Raw genomic sequence first — 18,681 nt, forward strand, 5'->3', positions numbered from 1 at the left:
TACATCCAAGCTATGGCACAAGTGCAACTGTTTACATACCTCTATAATACATTTACTTCCTTGTCTGGTGGTATATGTGGGTCTGGAAAGCTTCCTTCACTCTTGTTTATCAGGGGTACTACTGTATGTGGCAGTCGCTTCTAACTTGAGTAGGTGCAGATGTCACTTTTATAGCCAACATTGGTTTATGGCTCTGACATGCAACGTCGCACATACCCCTTATCCCAAGACTTTGGTATACTGGCCGGATGTCTGGTTCTCCAGGCAGCCCACCTCTCCTACATGGAAGAGAAGGACAGTTAAGGTTACGGTAAGATCTTACACAACTGTTCTTTGTCTGATTGTTTCATGATGTTTTTGTTTAATGTTAGTCCCTAGTTGAGCCTGAAGCTCACTTGGTTTAATAATTGCATGTGTGTTTAAATAAAAATAGAACAGTTTAGCAAACATTTATTACAGAACACAAGAACTCACGAAGTGTGTGAAATTAACTAATTTGAGTGTAGAAAACTCCCAAAACTGACTGTCTACTTTCATCCTGGGGTTAGGGACTTCCCACATAATTTCCTTTATTCGATCTTTGTATGTTGATTTTTTTTTTTCATTTAAATTAATGATGAGTAGCAGGGCAGTGAGGAAGTGACCACTAACTGACCAAATTTAGAAGTCCTCCTCAAAAATGTAGCAATTTCTTCTGTAAAGGTATCTAGCAGAGTAGTTGCTGCTGTTTCTTCATGTGCTGCTTATTTGTGTGTTTGTAACCTAGCAAGTACCTGCTAATAGATGATTAATCTTTTCTGTTTAGCACCTGATGCCAGCTGTGAACTCTGTGGCCTCTGCTTTGAAAACCGTAAAGCACTGGCCAGCCATGCTAGAGCTCATCTGCGGCAATTTGGAGTGACGGAGTGGTGTGTCAATGGTTCTCCCATTGAAACTCTGAGTGAGTGGATAAAACGTAAACCACAGAAGGCAGGAGCTTACAGGAGTTATATACAAGGTGGTCATGCATTTATGAAAAAGTTCAGGGCCGCCCCAATTGCCAGTGAACATGGAGAAGCTGGTAGAAAGTTGCCAAGTTCATCAGGTGGTTTTCCAGGAACTGCTAAAGCCATGGAAAAAGAAATGCCTACAAGTGAAGTTGCTGATATGATGGACTTCAACTCAAGTAGTGATGTTCGCATTACCTCCCCTTCGCTCTTACGGGAGCCTGGGACTCCCTCCCAGCGCCACAATATAAACAGTAAGTCCACATTCTTGGTTGAACGTTTGATGGGATATATGCACACTGTCATGGTAGTCTTTGAACTGTTATTAATGGGGTTGGTTTAGTAAAATTACATTTCAAGTCAGTGTGCCAGTTTCACACACACTTGCAGATACAGGGGGAGGGATGTAACATCAAAAAGTGAGTAGAATTGCACAATCTTTTCATGAAAACCTTAAAAGAGCAGTTCAATTGTAATATGTAGTACAAGCAGATACGTGTTTAATCAGTAAAAGAACTCTGAGCAGAACTCATTGATGCAGGTTGTGTGGGCCATCTATGCAGTTTAACAAGCATCTGTGTGTTTTTGGTAATGTTATTAAATTAAGAGCTCCTGAAACCTGCACAAACTTCATCAACCATGGTTAAGCTTGGACTGGCTTTTCTGCAATATTATATACATTTTGTTTCTGTTAAAACCCACATCAAAATGACCTTCCCTCATGTCTGACAACCACCTAGCCACATCGCTACTATCCATTTATTTACCATTTTCAGGGTGCCAGTATTCTATGGCACAGCCATCATCCATGCAGTCATGAAAGAGTACTTTCCATTTTTTGTAGTAACCCTCTTACCATTGGTTGACCTGAGGGATCTGCTGCATCTTCCCTTGTGGAAGTCCTGCATGTTTCTAAACACACCCAATGCATGCTGCTACATGGACATGGCAGGGCCAAGCACACATTTACAGTCCTTAGTACTGCATGCAATACACCACTCCCTCCTGTATTTGTCAGTGTTGCAATTTGCCAGACTACCTCCCTCTCTATAGGATATGTGAGCCATTGTCAGTTGGTCTGTCATATATTAGAAGTTTTATAACTTTCAACGTTAAAATACCGAATTTAAATGTTCGAAGTTATAAAACTTCAAAGATATGTAAAAACCCCAAAACTAACGGCTGTAGGCAGGGGGGGCAAGCCCCCCTGCACCCCCCTGCTCTTTAAATATACCAACTCCGAGACCACACTACAGTGCGGTAAAGGGATACCGCACTGTAGTGCAGTCTCAGAGTTGGTAAAGAGTGGGGGGTGTGGGGGGCTTGCCCCCCTGTCTACAGTAGTCAGGTAAGTTCCGTTTATTTTTTTTTTTGTTTTATTATATGTTCGATGTTTGAAACTTCAAACATTTAAATTTGATTATTTAACATTCAAAGATGTCCTTCAAGGATGCATCTGCAGTCCTTACATATGGGTTGTCCTGCCTCAGGCAGCCCTTCGGTTGGCCGGATTCCAAATTCTGGGTCCGGCGTCGGCTGATGTCGCCCCTTTCCCCAACGTCAGAGCGCCTGGGGTATAAAAGCGTCAGCCGACGCCATCTTCCTCGGTCTTTCTTGCCCCGCGAGGTGCCCGAAGCAGAAGCAGTTCGCAAGTGCCGGTCGGCCAGCTCCTGTGATTTCAGATACCGAAGTCTTCAAAAAAGCTAAGTACCCCGTTGGGGACTCTTTCTTGCCTCAGCCGATGTCAGATCAAACGGTTAAAGTTAATAATTGTTTATCTTGTGGGGAAACAAATACCTCATAAGGATTTCCACTCTTACTGCTTACCCTGCCTAGGCCCAGACCATGACGTCTCGGCCTGTTCAGCCTGTGCTTCCTTCAATAAACGCACTCTTAGGCGTCGGGCAGAGTTTGCAGAGGAATTTTTTTGGGAAAAATTCTGTTATATCATGCCATCGGAGATTCCGACAGCTCATTTACCCCAAAAAACGAAAGGATAAGGACCGACACACGCGGTCCGCGGTTTCGGCCAACTCCACGCCTAGGCCTGCCGCGAGTGTCTCTGTCTCTACTGAAGCCGAATCTCTACCGCTTCCAACCGACCACACCGCACAGCCGGTAACTTCGGTACCGGAGGCCATCTCTGAGTCGGTCATAGAATTACCGTCTGAAACTGGTGCTCAGGAAATATCCGACACTATTTCTGTTGATAAAACTACTCCAGCACGTGGGGCAGCCAGGCCTCCTGTATCCATGTCCATTAAGGCCTTTACACAGGCTAAAGCTGCTAAACAGCCAAAATCTCTCCCTCCCAAGGCTATTCCTCAGGGATCCACTGCCAGTTCACAAATCTTAAGTTTGGCTGAAGACCTTATCTCCTTAATCAGGGGCTCTCGGCCACATCCAGACAGGGCTCTCAACCACCTCCAGGCAAAACGCCCAGGGTTGAGCAGACAGATCCCCAGTCTTCAGATGAGGCCTCAGATGACTCTGCCCTTTCAGACTACCAGGAGGAGGCCCTTCCGTCCTACGAGGATTCTGATGCAGAGGAATCTATTCCCTCAGCCTCCCCCCCCTGAAGAGTTTTCCTTTGGGGAGACCCTTCACTCCATGAGAGAGCATTTCAAATGGCAAGGCCAGGAATTCTCTGATTCCAGGAAGAGGTTAAGGACTTTTTTACATTTACCTCAGCATAGACCTTTGGCTATTCCTCCTGTTTTAAGTGTTATAGAAGATGTATACTCTGAGTCTAGTATTTCTCCTGACTCCCTTCCTCCGGCTCCTGTCAAACCTGACAGGTACTACAGGGTCCCGGACTCGCATCTATACCTTTACAAGGGCCACTCTGCTGACCCAGAAACTATTTCCCATGGCCCTAAAGGGGTTACAACCACCACTGCCAAGAATCCACTTCCTTCTGAAAGGGAATCCAGGGCTTTAGTGTATACTTCTTCCACTCTTTCTATGAGAGCTTTAAATTGTCAATTCCATATGATACAGTATCAAGAGTATCTGTTAGATGAATTGCATAAAAAACTATCCTCGCCTGAACCCCTAGACCGCAAGGCACTTCAGGATCTGGTGCATAACTCTCAGCAGGTTAGCAGCCATTTCTTAGTGTGGTTATGATGCATTGGAAGCTTCATGTATGTCAGCAATGACAGGTGCAGTCATACCTAGACATGCTTGGCTGAAGGAACAAACACTGCCAGATCATGTTAAAGCAAAGCTTCTGGATGCACCACTGGAAAAACAAACGTTATTTGGTTCCACGGCTCAAGAGGTCTTAAAGAAATTTGAGGAAAAGGCTAAATCAGTACAAACAGTCTAAGATTTTCTGCAGGTCCAACCACCAAGATTCAGCAGAAATTGGCCTTCTAAGAAGTGGTCCTTTCCAGACACAGACAGGCAAAAACAGGCGTGCCAGAGGTAGAGGGAAAGCTCGAGGCTCCTACAGAGGACGTCAGTGGCAGCCTCCTAACCAGAGAGGTGTAGTGCAGGACCTTCAACTGCTGCACAAGGACAAACTCAATGAATTGACTTTGACTCCGCCAACCAGGGCTCATTTGGAAGCACCTTTGGGCGGAAAGCTATCTCTGTTCTCAGAAAATTGGCAAAGTATTACAAAGGACAAATGGATACTGCAAATAATATACAAAGGATACAGATTCCATTTTCATACATTACCAAAAAGACAAGGCATGCCAAACCTGCCACCAAATCAAAGGGCAGAGGCTTTCAAGCAAATTTCCAAACTACTACAAATGAAGGCATTAGAAAAGCTTCCTTACACAGAACAAGGCCAAGGATTTTATTCCAGACTATTCCTTGTTCCAAGAAAAGAAAAGCAATGGAGGCCTATCCTGGACTTGTCCACACTGAATACTTATCTCATCGTGCCAAAATTCAAAATGCTGACCTTACAGCAACTCCTTCCCATGCTGGGCAAGGGGTCCTGGCTGATACCTCTAGACCTCAAGGAGGCATACCTGCATGTCCCTATCAGACAAAGTTGCAGAAGACACCTCAGATTTCTTGCAGGTTCAGAGCATTATCAATTCTCTGCATTGCCCTTTGGCTTATCTACTGTGCCCAGAGTATTCACGAAATGCCTGGCATCAGTAATTGCACATTGCAGACTTCAGGGGATTCAAATATACCCATACCTGGACGACTGCCTTATACAAGCGGACAGCCAACAAACATTGGTAACACACTTGAACTATGCCATCCACCTACTACAGGCCTTGGGATACACAGTCAACATTCAGAAATCAAGACTTGTTCCATCCCAACAAATAATTTTTCTGGGTGCAAAGCTGGATACAATCACGCAAATGGCTTTTCTCACAGAAGAAAAACAAAAACAATTACCGGATTATTTCAGAAATCTGACAACACAAACCCAGCTGACAGCAAGGAAAATCCTGCAGGCCCTGGGTTTCATGGCATCTTGCATTCTTCTGATTCCACAAGCAAGGATGCATATGAGGAAACTACAATGGTACCTAAGGAGTCTATGGTCTCAACACAGTCACAGCCTAGAAGCTTTGATCCCCCTCATTCCATGCCTCCAAAAAGAATTTCAGTGGTGGGCACAAGCAAGCCAGTCAAACATGGGTCTGCTTTTCAGCAATCCTCATATCAGCCAAACCATTACAACGGACGCCTCAGACCATGGATGGGGAGCACACATGAAGGGCAGATGTATTCAAGGGCAATGGACACAAAAGGAATTGCACCTTCACATCAACCAAAAGGAAATGCTGGCAGTGATACATTCAATCGAGGCCTTCGAACATTTCCTGCATCAAGGTCACCTGCTAATAAAGACAGACAATACCACAGTTATGTGGTACATAAACAAGCAAGGAGGTACCCATTCCTACCCTCTTTGCAGGTTGGCAATGAATCTTTGGGAACTTTCCCTAAAACTCAATATAGAACTGCATTCCCAGTTCATACCAGGAAAGGACAATGTACTGGCGGACAGCCTAAGCAGAAACACCATGGATCCACACGAATGGATGTTGCATCCAGACATTTTTCATCAGATAGCACAAGCATGGGGAAGGCCGGACATAGATCTTTTTGCCTCCCCCCACAACCATCAACTGAAGAAATACTGCACAAGGACATACCATCCTCAAGCATACAAAGTGGACGCCCTATCCTTCAGCTGGAAGGCTCTAACAGTATATGCATTCCCACCTCTTCCATTAATGACCAAGGTCTTACTGAAGATCAGGACAGAGCAACCAAAAGTGATTCTGATAGCTCCGGACTGGCCAAGACAACACTGGTATCCACTGTTAAAGAGCATGTCACGCACAAAACCGTGGCCTCTACCACAATGGCCACTTCTTGTGACACAGCACAATTACAAAACTCTACACTCCAGTCTAAAAACCTTGCAGCTGACAGCCTGGAAAATACCTTGACTCCTCGCCAGGATAAACTATCCAAGAGGGTAAAGGATATCATCATGGAAGCTCGGCGGCCTTCCACAAGAAAGGCATATTCAGCAAAATGGAAAAGATTTCGAACCTGGGACACCACAAAGGGTCAGGATCCGACAGTGATGAGCATTCCCCATATCCTTGAATACTTGGCTGAAATGCTCCATAATGGCCTTTCTTATTCATCCATAAAAATTTATGCTTCAGCTATTTCAGCAGAGTATAACACTGATCCACCTGTATTTTCTCATCCTCTGCTAAAGCAGTTTCTAAGAGGGATAAAAAACATCAACCCTCCAAGGAGACCACCACTGCCTACATGGGACCTTAACTTCATGTTGGAAAAATTAACTCTACCTCCCTTTGAACCAGCAGCATCTTCAGAACTGCAATTCCTGTCTTGGAAGACTGCCTTCCTTCTGGCCATAACCTCAGCAAGAAGAGTATCTGAGTTACAGGCCCTCATGGCAGTACAACCATTTCTCATTTTCCATAGAGACACAGTCTCTTTGAGAACCAATCCTTCATTCATGCCAAAGGTGGTATCCAGAGTCTCACTGAACCAAGCTATCCACCTGCCTACTTTCTTTCCAGACCCACAAAATAAAGGAGAGAAACTTCTGCATATCCTAGACATTCACAGACAGTTGCGCTACTACTTGGACAGAACTAAGCCTTACAGAAAAACTGACCAACTGTTTGTAGCATATGCTGCTGGTGTACAAGGAAAAGCAATTTCCAAACAAACAATTTCAAAATGGATAGGAAATTGCATTCGATTCTGTTACTCTTTTCATGGAAAAGCTGTGCCAGCTAACATCAGACCTCATTCCACCAGAGCAACAGCCACCTCCACAGCCTTCTTAAGAGGGGTGGCTACAAAGGACATTTTAGAAGCTGCTACATGGAGCTCTGTGCATACATTTTCCAAGCATTACAACTTGCCTTTATATTCCAGATCCAGAGCAGGCTTTGCTACGGCAGTCCTGCAGAGCATGTTAGCTACACCATCCTTTTCTTAGGTCCTACCTCCCCCAGCTTGGCTATGGTATTCTACCCATATGTAAGGACTGCAGAGGCATCCTTGAAGGACATAGTACAGTTTTGTACCTACCGTAAATGTAGATGTCCGATAGGTATGCATCTGCAGTCAGGTTTTCCCTCCTACCCCTCAGTGGTATTCCTTGGGTACCTATCCCTCATTTTAGCTAGCTGGGGTTATCTTGTATGGTGTATTTGTTTTTTATTGCTGTGCATGATTGGAATTTATTCTTTTCTCCAAAATTTAGCCTTCTTTAGAGGGCACCTGGCATCTGGGGCAAGAAAAACTGAGGAAGATGGCATCAGCTGACGCTTTTATACCCCAGGCGCTCTGACATCGGGGAAAGGGGCGACATCAGCCGACGCCAGACCCAGACTTTGGAATCCGGCTAACCGAAGGGCTGCCTGAGGCAGGACAACCCATATGTAAGGACTGCAGATGCATACCTATCGGACATCTACATTTATGGTAGGTACAAAACTGTACTTTTTCAAACTTCGAACATATAATATAGACCACATCGTCGGTCACTAACTCCCACCATCCCCAACCTAAACTGCCAATTTCTGTTCATCTGAGTTGTAGTCTGGGTTACATCCCTCTTCATTACAGTTCCATGCTAGGTAATCTATAGTGCCAAAAGTTATGCCTTGTGCTCTTAAAACAGTGCTCAAGTGCTTAGCAGACAGACAGCAGGTGGGGTGGAGGGGGTGATTCTTATATATGTATGCCTTTTAAATATGTTAGTATTTGTCAGTAATTACAAACAGTAAATCTGTTCAAGTTTGCAAAATGGTCCTATAAGAAAAGAGAGAGAAAAAAAAAAAAAACTAAAGCTGTGATGTCACTGATCAAGATCCCCTTGACTAATCCTCGACGGAGTGCCAGCCATAATGTGCACAAGTGCTGCTCTTCAGCACTGGTGTGAGTGGTGGCTTAACTTTGGCCTAGAATTTCATACTGCCTTTGGTAGGGCTTTCCCTGTGTTGAGTGAAATGCTCTTCACTTGGTAAGGGTTGTTGCAAGCATTTGTTCTTTAGTTCCCTAAGGTCAGTACACTGTTGATATTATTTACATTTATCACTTTTGAAGTAGCCTAAGCTGTATGGATTATATCAAGCAAGGATAAAACAGCCAGCCAGCTTGCAAAGCTTCAGGGCACCTTCCACCTGTCCAAACAGCTCAAGCTGAGGTGGCTATTAAGACCAGTTTGGGTGCAAGGCCCTTGGGAGCTTTCCTGCCACTGTTTAGGAAAGCTATTTTCAAGCTAGAAGTTTTGTTTTAATGGACTGTCATAAAGCTTTATTGTACTTTTAAATGAGGGCACTCTTTTTTTGTCAGTTTAAAAGTTGTTTAAAAATATTTAAAAACATTTTTTTCCTGTAAAGAAATTGCCAGTCCCCAAAAGTAAACGTGTTTTAAAGTATTTTATACCGTGTTTCTATTTTACTGGCTTTTGTTGCTTGTTTTCCACGGGAAAGAGGCACCATTTTAGGCTCGACTGTGGAACAGACTACCAGTCCCATGGTCGGTCCTTCTTCCAGCCACAAAAATTAAGCAAACAGCCTTTGCCACCACAGCAGGCTAGCAGTTTGCTTCAGACATAGGTGGGTGACTGCTGTGACCATTAGTTGTACGTTAGACCATTCATCTTTTACCCTGGATCCCTGTATCTCTGGTGTAACAACTGCAGCCACTGTGGACCAGGGCTAGCCATGTCCTCTGTGGCTGCTCAGGACCCCTTAGTGAGCACAGGAAAGCCACTCTTGTCAGTTCTTGGAGAGGGAACAGGGAGAGCTTTCCCCGTTTTGTCAGAATATCGTGCCCATTCTTGGGGAAGCTGTTGCTGCTATTAGTAACATTGTTGGCCCCATTTTACATGTCAGAAAGAAACCAAATACTAAACATAACTACTCAGATTTCCGTAGGAGTAATTTACTGGATCTGGCTCAGGGTTTAATTCAGGCTGTTGATCCTTGTAAAAGCAGTTTCTGGAAAAAGAAAAAAAGGGGTGTCTCTCTTCCTGAAGAGATTCAAAATTCAGAATCTGGACAGGAAGGTGACCAGGCAGATACAGGGTTTTCTTGCTCAGATTTCTGATTCAAAATTGGGGAGGAGAGCTCATTTTTGATTCTCTCTGTGAGGGATGTTCTTCGTGTTTCACTGTTGCAGTCATTACATTTGCAGTAATCCTGCTGGCAGGTTGCCCTCAGCCGGCCTGAATTCCAAAGTCTTGAGTCCTGCGTCGGCTGCTGTTGCCCCTTCCCTGACGTCAGGGGTATAAAAGAAGCAGCCGACACCATTTTCTTCAGTCTTTTTTGCCGCACGGTGCCCGATGCAGAAGCAGTTCGCAAGTGCCGGTCGGCCGACTCCTGAGATTTTCGTATTTGAGTTTCAGATCCGAAGTCTTCAATAAAGCTAAGTACCCCATTGGGGAAACTTTTTTATTGCTCCAGACCAATGTCAGAAAAAGTTAATTGTATTTCTTATGGAAGCAAATACCTCATAAGGATTTTCATTCTTACTGTATTCCTTGCCTAGGCCCTGATTACAACGTTTCTGGTTGTCTGTTTTGTGCTAGATTTAACCAACGCACTATTAAGCGTCTGTATGATTTTGATTTAAACTTTCTTGGACGCTGATTTAATTGTCCTGAAATGTCATCGGATAGCCATCTGACTACCGGAGTTTACAAAAAACGCAAAGAAAAGGATAGAGAAAAACAACCGAGGCCCAAAACCGACAAAGCTTCTCCTAAGCCAGTCACCGGTTCTCAGTGAGGCGCTTTCACAGCCCCTGACGCCTGCTACTTTAGAGTCACAGGCCGCTACCGACTCCCACGTGGAGTCGGCCATGCCACTGGATACTCAAGGTATTGGAGCCTCAGCCGCTAATCCCTCAGATGTGTCCGGAGTCGCTGAGCAGGTGGCTTCTGAGGGTGAATTCAGACTTAAAAATCTTTACATTAAGACGACCTCAGCTTCAGAGGCAAAGAATAAAGCACCTTCTAAAGCAAGGAAACAAACTCAAGAGCCACGTGGACAGGCTTCTATGCCCAAAAAACAGATGCTCAAAATGGCTGAAGACTTGATTACCTTGATCAGGGGTTCCCATCCCCCTCCTGATAAGAGGCCTAGGCAAGACACTGACTATGAATATTGAGATCAGGTTTCTATTTCTTCTGATTCCTCTTCTGATCAGGAATTTTCTCTTTCTCCCTATGAGGATTCTGATGCTGAACACTCTATACCTTCAGCATCTCCTCCTGAGGACTATTCCTTTGGGGAAACCTTGCATACCATGACGGAGCATTTCCACGGTGAGAGCCAAGATTTTTCAGAATCTAAAAAGAGGCTCAGGGATTTTCTTTTACTATCTCAGCACAGGCCTGTAGCCAATCCACCTGTGTTAGACATTGTAGATGATGTGTTTTCGGAGTCTAGTCTGACCCCTGACTCCTTACCCCCTACTCCTGTTAAGCCTGACAGATATTACAGGGTTCCTGACTCACACAAATTTCTTTTTAAAAATCCTGTTGCAGACCCAGAAACTATTTATTTCACAGGGAAACCCTGTTGCAGACCCAGAAACTATTTATTTCACAGGGTCCAAAGGGAGTTGAGGCTTCCACTGCAAAAAACCCAACCCCCTCTGACAGAGATTAAAGGGCACTGGATAGATGGGGAAAAAAGGTTTACACCTCTGCAACTTTGGTTATAAGGGCCTTAAACTGTCAATTTCATATGCTTAAGTATCAGCAACATGTCATGGGATTGCTTAAACAGAAAATGTTGTTAAATTCTGAATGTGCAGAAAACAAGGAAATGCAGGATTTATTGTATGCAGCAGAACAGGTTGGAAAACATACTTTGCAATGTGGTTTTGATTCTTTGGAGGCCTCCTGCAGGGCCGCAGTTAAGGGTCCTGTAATTAGGAGGAGGAGGCATGCTTGGTTAAAGGAACAAAGTCTGCCTGATCATGTTAAAGTTAAATTACTAGATGCACCTTTACAGCATGAGACTTTATTTGTTGTTAAGGCAGAAGAGGTGTTAAAGAAAATGGAGGACTAAGCTAAATCTATGCAAACTGTCAAAGATTTTTTACAAGTACAGCCACCCAGGTTTAGTAGACACTGGCCTACTAAAAATTGTTTTTTTTCTGTCAGACCTCAAAGGGGCAGATCCAGATGCCCTAGGGGCAGATCCCAGGCGCAAGGTTCTTATAGGCCCATGCAATGGGGTGCTTCTACCTCCTAAGCTGGAGAAGATAGATCGCAAACATACAGAAAACAGTCCCAGTGACTTCCCCTTGCCTGCACCAAGCACTTATCTTCTGGCAGCACCCGTAGGGGGAAAAATTAGCACTTTTCGCTCAAAATTGGCACATCATAACCTAGGACAAGTGGGTTCTAAACAGTGTCACAAGGCTACAAGTTCCATTTCCATACTCTACCAAAGGCAGACGGCTGGCCATATCTGCTAAAAAATCAATGTGCAGAGGCACAAAAACAAGTCTCATCCCTCATGGACATGGGGGCCGTTCAACAAGTACCAGAGCAAGAGCAGAGACAAGGATTTTACTCGACTGTTCTTGGTACCCAGAAAGGACGAGGCCTGGAGGCCGATACTGGACCTATCTGTTTTGAACACTTTCCTGGATATTCCAAAATTCAAAATGTTGACTTTGCAGCAGCTTCTGCCCATGCTGGACAAGAATGCTTGGCTTGTGACTTTAGACCTAAAAGAGGCATACCTGCATGTTCCAATCAGACAATCATGCAGAAGATACCCAAGATTCAATGCATTACCAATTCTCTGCACTGCCCTTTGGCTTATCTACTGCACCCAGAGTCTTTACAAAGTGCCTGGCACCAGTAATTGCATTCTGCAGGCAAAGAGTATACAAATATATACTTACTTGGATGACTAAATCATTCAGGCAGAGAGCAAGGACATTCTTCAACATCTGACATTTGTCAAAAGACTTCTAACATACCTAGGGTACACAGTCAACAAAAAGAAATCAAAACTAGTACCCTCACAAGCGATAACATTCTTGGGTGCAAGCTTGAATACAACTGCCCAGATGGCTTATCTCGCGCCAGACAAACAAAGGCAACTGACTGCTTATTTCAAAATGTTGGCAACAAAGGCCCAGTTATCTGCAAGAAAAATTCTGCAGGCTTTGGGCTTCATGGCATCCTGCGTCCTACTAATTCCATATTCAAGACTGCATATGAGGAAACTTCAGTGGTACCTAAAAAGTGTTTGGACTCAACATTGCCACAGCCTGGAAACAGTCACTACTCTCATTCCCTGCCTGCAACAGGAGTTTCGATGGTGGGCAAAGGCTTGTCACCAGAACAAGGGACAGCCGTTCACATTACCTCCAGCCAGGCAGACACTAACAACGGATGCGTCAGACTATTCCTGGGGAACCCACATGGCAGGAAGATGCATTCAGGGCACATGGTCCTCAAACCAAATACATCTACATATCAATCCAAAAGAGATGTTAGCTGTTCAAAATGCCCTGACAGCCTTCAAGGACCTACTTCATCCGGGACAACTACTGATAAAAACAGACAACACCATGGTCATGTGGTATATAAATAAGCAGGGGGGCACACATTCTTACCCCCTTTGCAGACTAGCCATGACCTTGTGGGACATGGCTTCGACTTCCCAAGTACATCTGCAGGCACAATTCCTCCCAGGAAAGGAAAATACTCTGGCAGACGAACTAAGCAGAAACCTCATGGATCCCCATGAGTGGAAGCGATCCACAAGTCTTCAGCATGATAACAAGGAAATGGGGATGTCTGGACATAGATCTATTTGCCTCCCCTCTCAATTACCAACTAAAAAGATTCTGCACAAGGACTTATCACAGACAAGCATGGAAGGTGGGCGCCCTATCTTTCAGCTGGAAAAACCCATCAGTATATGCCTTTCCTCCACTCCCTCTCCTCCCCAAGGTGTGCTCCTAAAGGTCAGACAGGAGAAGCCAAAGATGATGCTGATTTCCCCAGACTGGCCACGCCAGTACTGGTATCCAATACTAAGAAACTTGTCTCTATACCCAGCTTGGACCTTACCTCAAATACCTCAACTACTGTCCCAGCAAAACAATCAGATCATGCACAGCCAACTCAGGACATTAAACTTGGCAGCATGGCGGATAATGTAGTCATACAAAAAACACCTCTCAGTAAAGCTGTGATGGATGTCATTCTGGAAGCCAGAAGGCCTAGTACTAGAAAGTCTTATGCTGGAAAATGGAAGAGATTCTGTGCCTGGAACCAGGCACAAGGAACTGATACAGTGGTACCAAATATTCCTCAGATTTTGCAATACTTAACTGAGATGCTGGACAAAGGCCTATCTTTTTCATCAATTAAAATTCATGCCTCTGCCATTTCGGCTCATTACAGTACAGAGACACCACTTTTTTTCTCACCCTTTATTGAGGCAGTACCTCAGAGGAGCCAAAAATTTAAGGCCCCCAAGGAGACTACCAATACCTACATGGGACCTCAACTATGTCTTGGAAAAGTTAACCCTGCCTCCTTTTGAGCCAGCCGCTACTGCTGATATGAAGTTTTTATCTTGGAAAATAGCTCTGCTCTTAGCAATTACTTCTGCAAGACAAGTTTCAGAGCTACAGGCGCTCATGGCCGTGGAACCTTTCATCATTTTTCATCCAGACAGGGTCTCCCTGAGGACAAACCCAACATTTATGCCTAAAGTAGTGTCCAGTGTGGTTCTTAACCAAGCCATCCATCTGCCAACCTTTTACCCAAATCCACAAAACAAGGGGGAGAGAATTCTGCATTCTTTGGATGTACACAGACAGCTTAGATTCTACTTGGACAGAACCAAAACTTTCAGGAAGACAGAGCAATTACTGGTGGCATATGCTGTAGGATCACAAGGAAAGCCCATCTCAAAGCAGACTATTTTTAAGTGGTTAGGCCACTGCATTCGTTTCTGCTACTTACATCATGGCAAGCCAGTGCCTAAGGGCATTAGGCCTCATTCCACCAGAGCTGCAGCCACTTCAATAGCCTTTCTCAGGGGAGTACAAACCACAGACATTTTAGAGGTGGCTACTTGGACTTCAGTACACACCTTTACAAAGCATTATCTGCCACTCTACTCTAAATCCAGGCCATGCTTTGCCACTGCAGTTCTGCAGGGCCTCATAGCCACTCCTACTGCTGTCTAGTTCCAGCCTCCCAACCATAGCTTTGGGACTCTACCCAAATGTAATGACTGCAACAGTGAAACATGAAGAACATAGTAGAGTTGTGTACACTTACCATAAATGTAGATGTTCGAGTGTATTCACTGTTGCAGTCCAGGTTACCCCACCTATACTACCTATGTGGTGTATTTGCTCATAGATGAAGGTAAAGTTTATATTGGTGTATTTCTGAATATATATATATATATATATATATATATATATATATATATATATATATATATATATAAAGTTTGGCTACCCTTTTTGGGGGCGCCTGACATCTGGGGCAAGAAAAACTGAAGAAAATGGCATCGGCTGCTTCTTTTATACCCCTGATGACCTAACGTCAGGGAAGGGGCAACAGCAGCCGACTCAGGACCCAAGACTTTGGAATTCAGGCTGGCTGAGGGCAACCTGCCAGCAGGATTACCCCAAATGTAATGACTGCAACAGTGAATACACTCTAACATCTACATTTATGGTAAGTGTACACAACTGTACTTTTCTCTCTCTGAAACTACGTCCAGAATAGCCCAGTGTTTTCAGTGGAAGAAAACTGAAGATGTGCTGTTGTCAGTCTCTCCTGTATTCTCACTGATGGGTTTGGATCCGATGTATCGGATCCGTCTTGGCCTTTCCAATAGCTCGAAGTCTTCAGCAAAGCTTGTGGGCCTCCTTCCCTATACCCATAATGCAGTTCCCCATCTTTCTCAGATCTCGTTTGCCGCTCTGCAAAAAGGATCTTCTAGCAAGCTCTGGGCTACTTTATTTGATTTTTTTTTTTTTTTTGTCTTTGTTTACCTTTTTCCGGGAAGTGCTAACCCAGTGTCAGCAGAAGGGTAAGACTTTGTCTGCTGTCTGAGTACATTTTTCCACACCCACCAGACCATTTCCAGAGGGTCAGAGGGGTAGTGGGAAAATGTAGTTCAGGAAGTCTCAAAGGTCTTAACAGGCGACACAGGGTGATAGTTCCCCCAGCAGCAGAAGGGGGAACAGTAACAGAAGACGCCACCCCTGCGGCAGAGGAGGCCCACAGAACCAGGGCTGTAGAGAATCTTGCTGCTGAAGGAGTGCCAGAGTACTCTCTTCTGGAGGCGGTCAGGGAAAACTGTCACTGCACCTAGAAACCTGGTGGAAGATAACCAACGACAAGTTGGTGCAGGGCATAATATCCAGGGGGATTACATCATTCCTGTCTCTCTCCCCAGTCCTGAAAACAAATCTCTCCCAGACATTCCACCAAGTCAAAGGGAACCAGCAACGTTAGAAATCCAAAAGTTGCTAAGAAAGAGTCATCCAAGAAGTCCCTGTAGACCAGCGAGGATCTGGAACTTACGCAAAATTTTTTTTAGTTCCAAAGAAAACAGGGGACTGGAGACCCATTTTGAATCCCGGCAATCTCAAATCGGTGAAACAAGCCAGGTTCTGAATGGTGACACTAGAGTCGATATTTCCATCCTTGGAAAAAGACAACTGGATGTGCTCTGTAGACCTTCAGGATGCATACTGCCATATTCCAATGGAAAGGTGCTCCAGAAGGTTTTTGCACTTCCAACTAGGAGCCAATCAATTCCAGTTTCGAGCTTTGCCATTTGGTCACACTACAGCCCCCAAAATGTTCACCAAATGCATGACAGTAGGGTGGCTCACCTGAGAAGCCAAGGATTCTTGGCGTTTCTGTATCTGGATGGATGACTGGCTCATAACTGCCACAATCAGGCATCATCTGCTACAAACCAGGGACTGTGCACTTCAGCTTTGCTCCTCCCTAGGCATTACTGTAAATTACGACAAATCTGATCTAGAGCAATCTCAAAATTTAATCTTTATAGGAGCAGAGGTGGATGCAACCACGTTGATAGCAAGACTCCCTCACAACAGAGTACACCATCTTTGTCTTCGTCAGACTGTTAAGCAGAAAAACTTGAGTTACTGTAAAACCAGTGATGTTCTTCATCTCACATTGCTGCAGTCATAACCTGTGGGTAGTCCGCTGTCCTCGGTCGGCCCGAATACCGAAGTGTTAGGCTGGCGTCGGTCATGGTCGCTCAGATCTGACGTCAGTACGCCGTGGTACTAAAGCGCATGACCGACGCCATATCCTCAGTCTTTCTTGCCGCATGGTCCGAAGCAGAAGCAGCGTTTGCAAGTGCCGTTCGGCGTCCTGAAATTTTCGTATTCTGAGTTTCAGACCGAAGACCAAGTTGGGCTAAGTACCCCGTTGGGGAATATTTTTGTCTTTTCTTGCCTCAGTTAAATCCGGATGTCAGAAAAAGTGAATAATTGTATTTCTTGTGGGAAACAGATACCTCATAGGGATTACCACTCTCTTTGTATTCCTTGCTTGGGGCCTGAGCACGACGTAGTCGGGTGTCGCTTTTGTGCTAAATTTAATAAGCGCACCATTAAACGCAGGTTAGATTGCGCTAGGCTTGTCTTCGGTAAGCGGTGTAATTACAATATGCCGTCGGATCCTCCGCCCGCTACCGCTAAGAAGCGTAAGGAAAAATCGTTAAAGTCCAAGCAGGATGAGTCGTCCGTTACGGACGCCGGTTCTTTAGAAACTACGGTGGAATCTGTGGATCCAGCCGAAGTTTCAGCTGAGTCTCAGGGGGAGCCTTAAATTTTGCAGGAGGTGGCCTCTCAGGAGTCGAGTCAGGCTGAGGGGGCCTCTCAGGTCTCTGTAGTCCCTTCTTTGCATAAGGTGGTTAGGCCTTCTACTTCTGTCTCTAAGGTACCTTCCAAGGTCAGGCCTGGTTTGTCCTCCTCTGGCGTCAGCCCTAGTTCTGCAGGCTCTGTACCTAAAAAGCATATGCTGAAAATGGCAGAAGATTTGATTTCCTTAATCAGGGGTTCCTTGCCCCCTCCAGATAAGAGGCCTAGGGTGGAGCCAGAGGTGGAAGGTTTGGAACATTCTTCAGATTACTCGGAGTCTTCGGCTGAAGACATACAGGATTTTCCTCCTTATTCTGATTCAGATGCAGAGGATTCTAGTCCTTCTGCTTCCCCCCCGGAGGATTTTTCTTTTTCTGAAACCCTGCATTCCATGAGGGAGCATTTTAAGTGGGAAGGCCAGGATTTCTCAGATTCTAGAAAGAGACTTAGGGAATTTTTGTTTTTACCACAGCATAGGCCCTTGGCTATACCCCCTGTCTTGGATGTTGTTCAGGATATCTTTTCTGAAGCTTCCCTTAATCCTGATTCTTTGCCTCCTGCCCCGGTCAAGCCAGACAGGTATTACAGAGTGCCTGAGACTCATAAATATTTGTATAAGAGCCCGAGAGCTGACCCAGAAACTATTAGCCAGGGACCTAAGGGTGTCAGGGCTTCTGTTGTAAAGAATCCAGTTCATATGGATAAAGAGTCTAGAGCTTTGGATAGGTGGGGTAAAAAAGTGTATACCTCTTCCACTCTAGCAATGAGGGCTTTGAATTGCCAGTTTCATATGCTGAAGTACCAGAATTTTCTCCTAAGTCAGTTAAAATCTAAGGTAGATGCTTTGGCAGAGGGCATTGAGTGTAAGGAATTGCAGGATTTAGTTCATGCCTCTGATCAGGTGGGTAAGCATTCTTTGCAGTGTGGTTTTGATGCTCTTCAGGCCTCTTCCAGGGTGGCTGCCACTGGATCAGTTATTCGTAGGCACGCCTGGCTTAAGGATCAGAACTTGTCAGAGCATGTTAAAGCTCGAATTTTGGATGCTCCCTTCAGTCTGAAGTTCTGTTTGGTTCTCCTGTGGAGTCAGTTTTGAAGAAAATGGAAGACAAAGCTAAGTCTATGCAAACAGTTAAGGATTTTTTACAGGTGCAGCCCACTAAGTTTAGCAGAAATTGGCCTACTAAGGGATGGGCTTATCCTTCTTCTGATTTACAGTCTAGGGGCAGATCTAGACGTGGTAGGGGCAGAGCTCATGCTCAGGGTTCTTTCAGGCCTAGGACGTGGAGTTCCC

At 44.9% G+C, this 18,681-nt stretch overlaps 1 protein-coding gene across 5 annotated transcripts in view; it reads left to right on the top strand.

Annotated features, from left to right (window-relative positions):
- WIZ (WIZ zinc finger) overlaps nucleotides 1-18,681 on the top strand; it is a 3,168,750-nt gene that overhangs the window by 2,848,380 nt on the left and 301,689 nt on the right. For all 5 annotated transcript variants that reach the window (XM_044084420.1, XM_044084417.1, XM_044084416.1 and 2 more), the window contains one exon: nucleotides 806-1,240. In XM_044084420.1, coding sequence (XP_043940355.1) covers nucleotides 806-1,240 — 435 coding nt within the window. The remainder of the gene's footprint in view (nucleotides 1-805; nucleotides 1,241-18,681) is intronic.

The sequence above is a fragment of the Protopterus annectens genome, chromosome 9.part0 (genome assembly GCF_019279795.1).
Source record: "Protopterus annectens isolate FY-2018-M chromosome 9.part0, PAN1.0, whole genome shotgun sequence".
Lineage (NCBI taxonomy): Eukaryota > Metazoa > Chordata > Ceratodontiformes > Protopteridae > Protopterus > Protopterus annectens.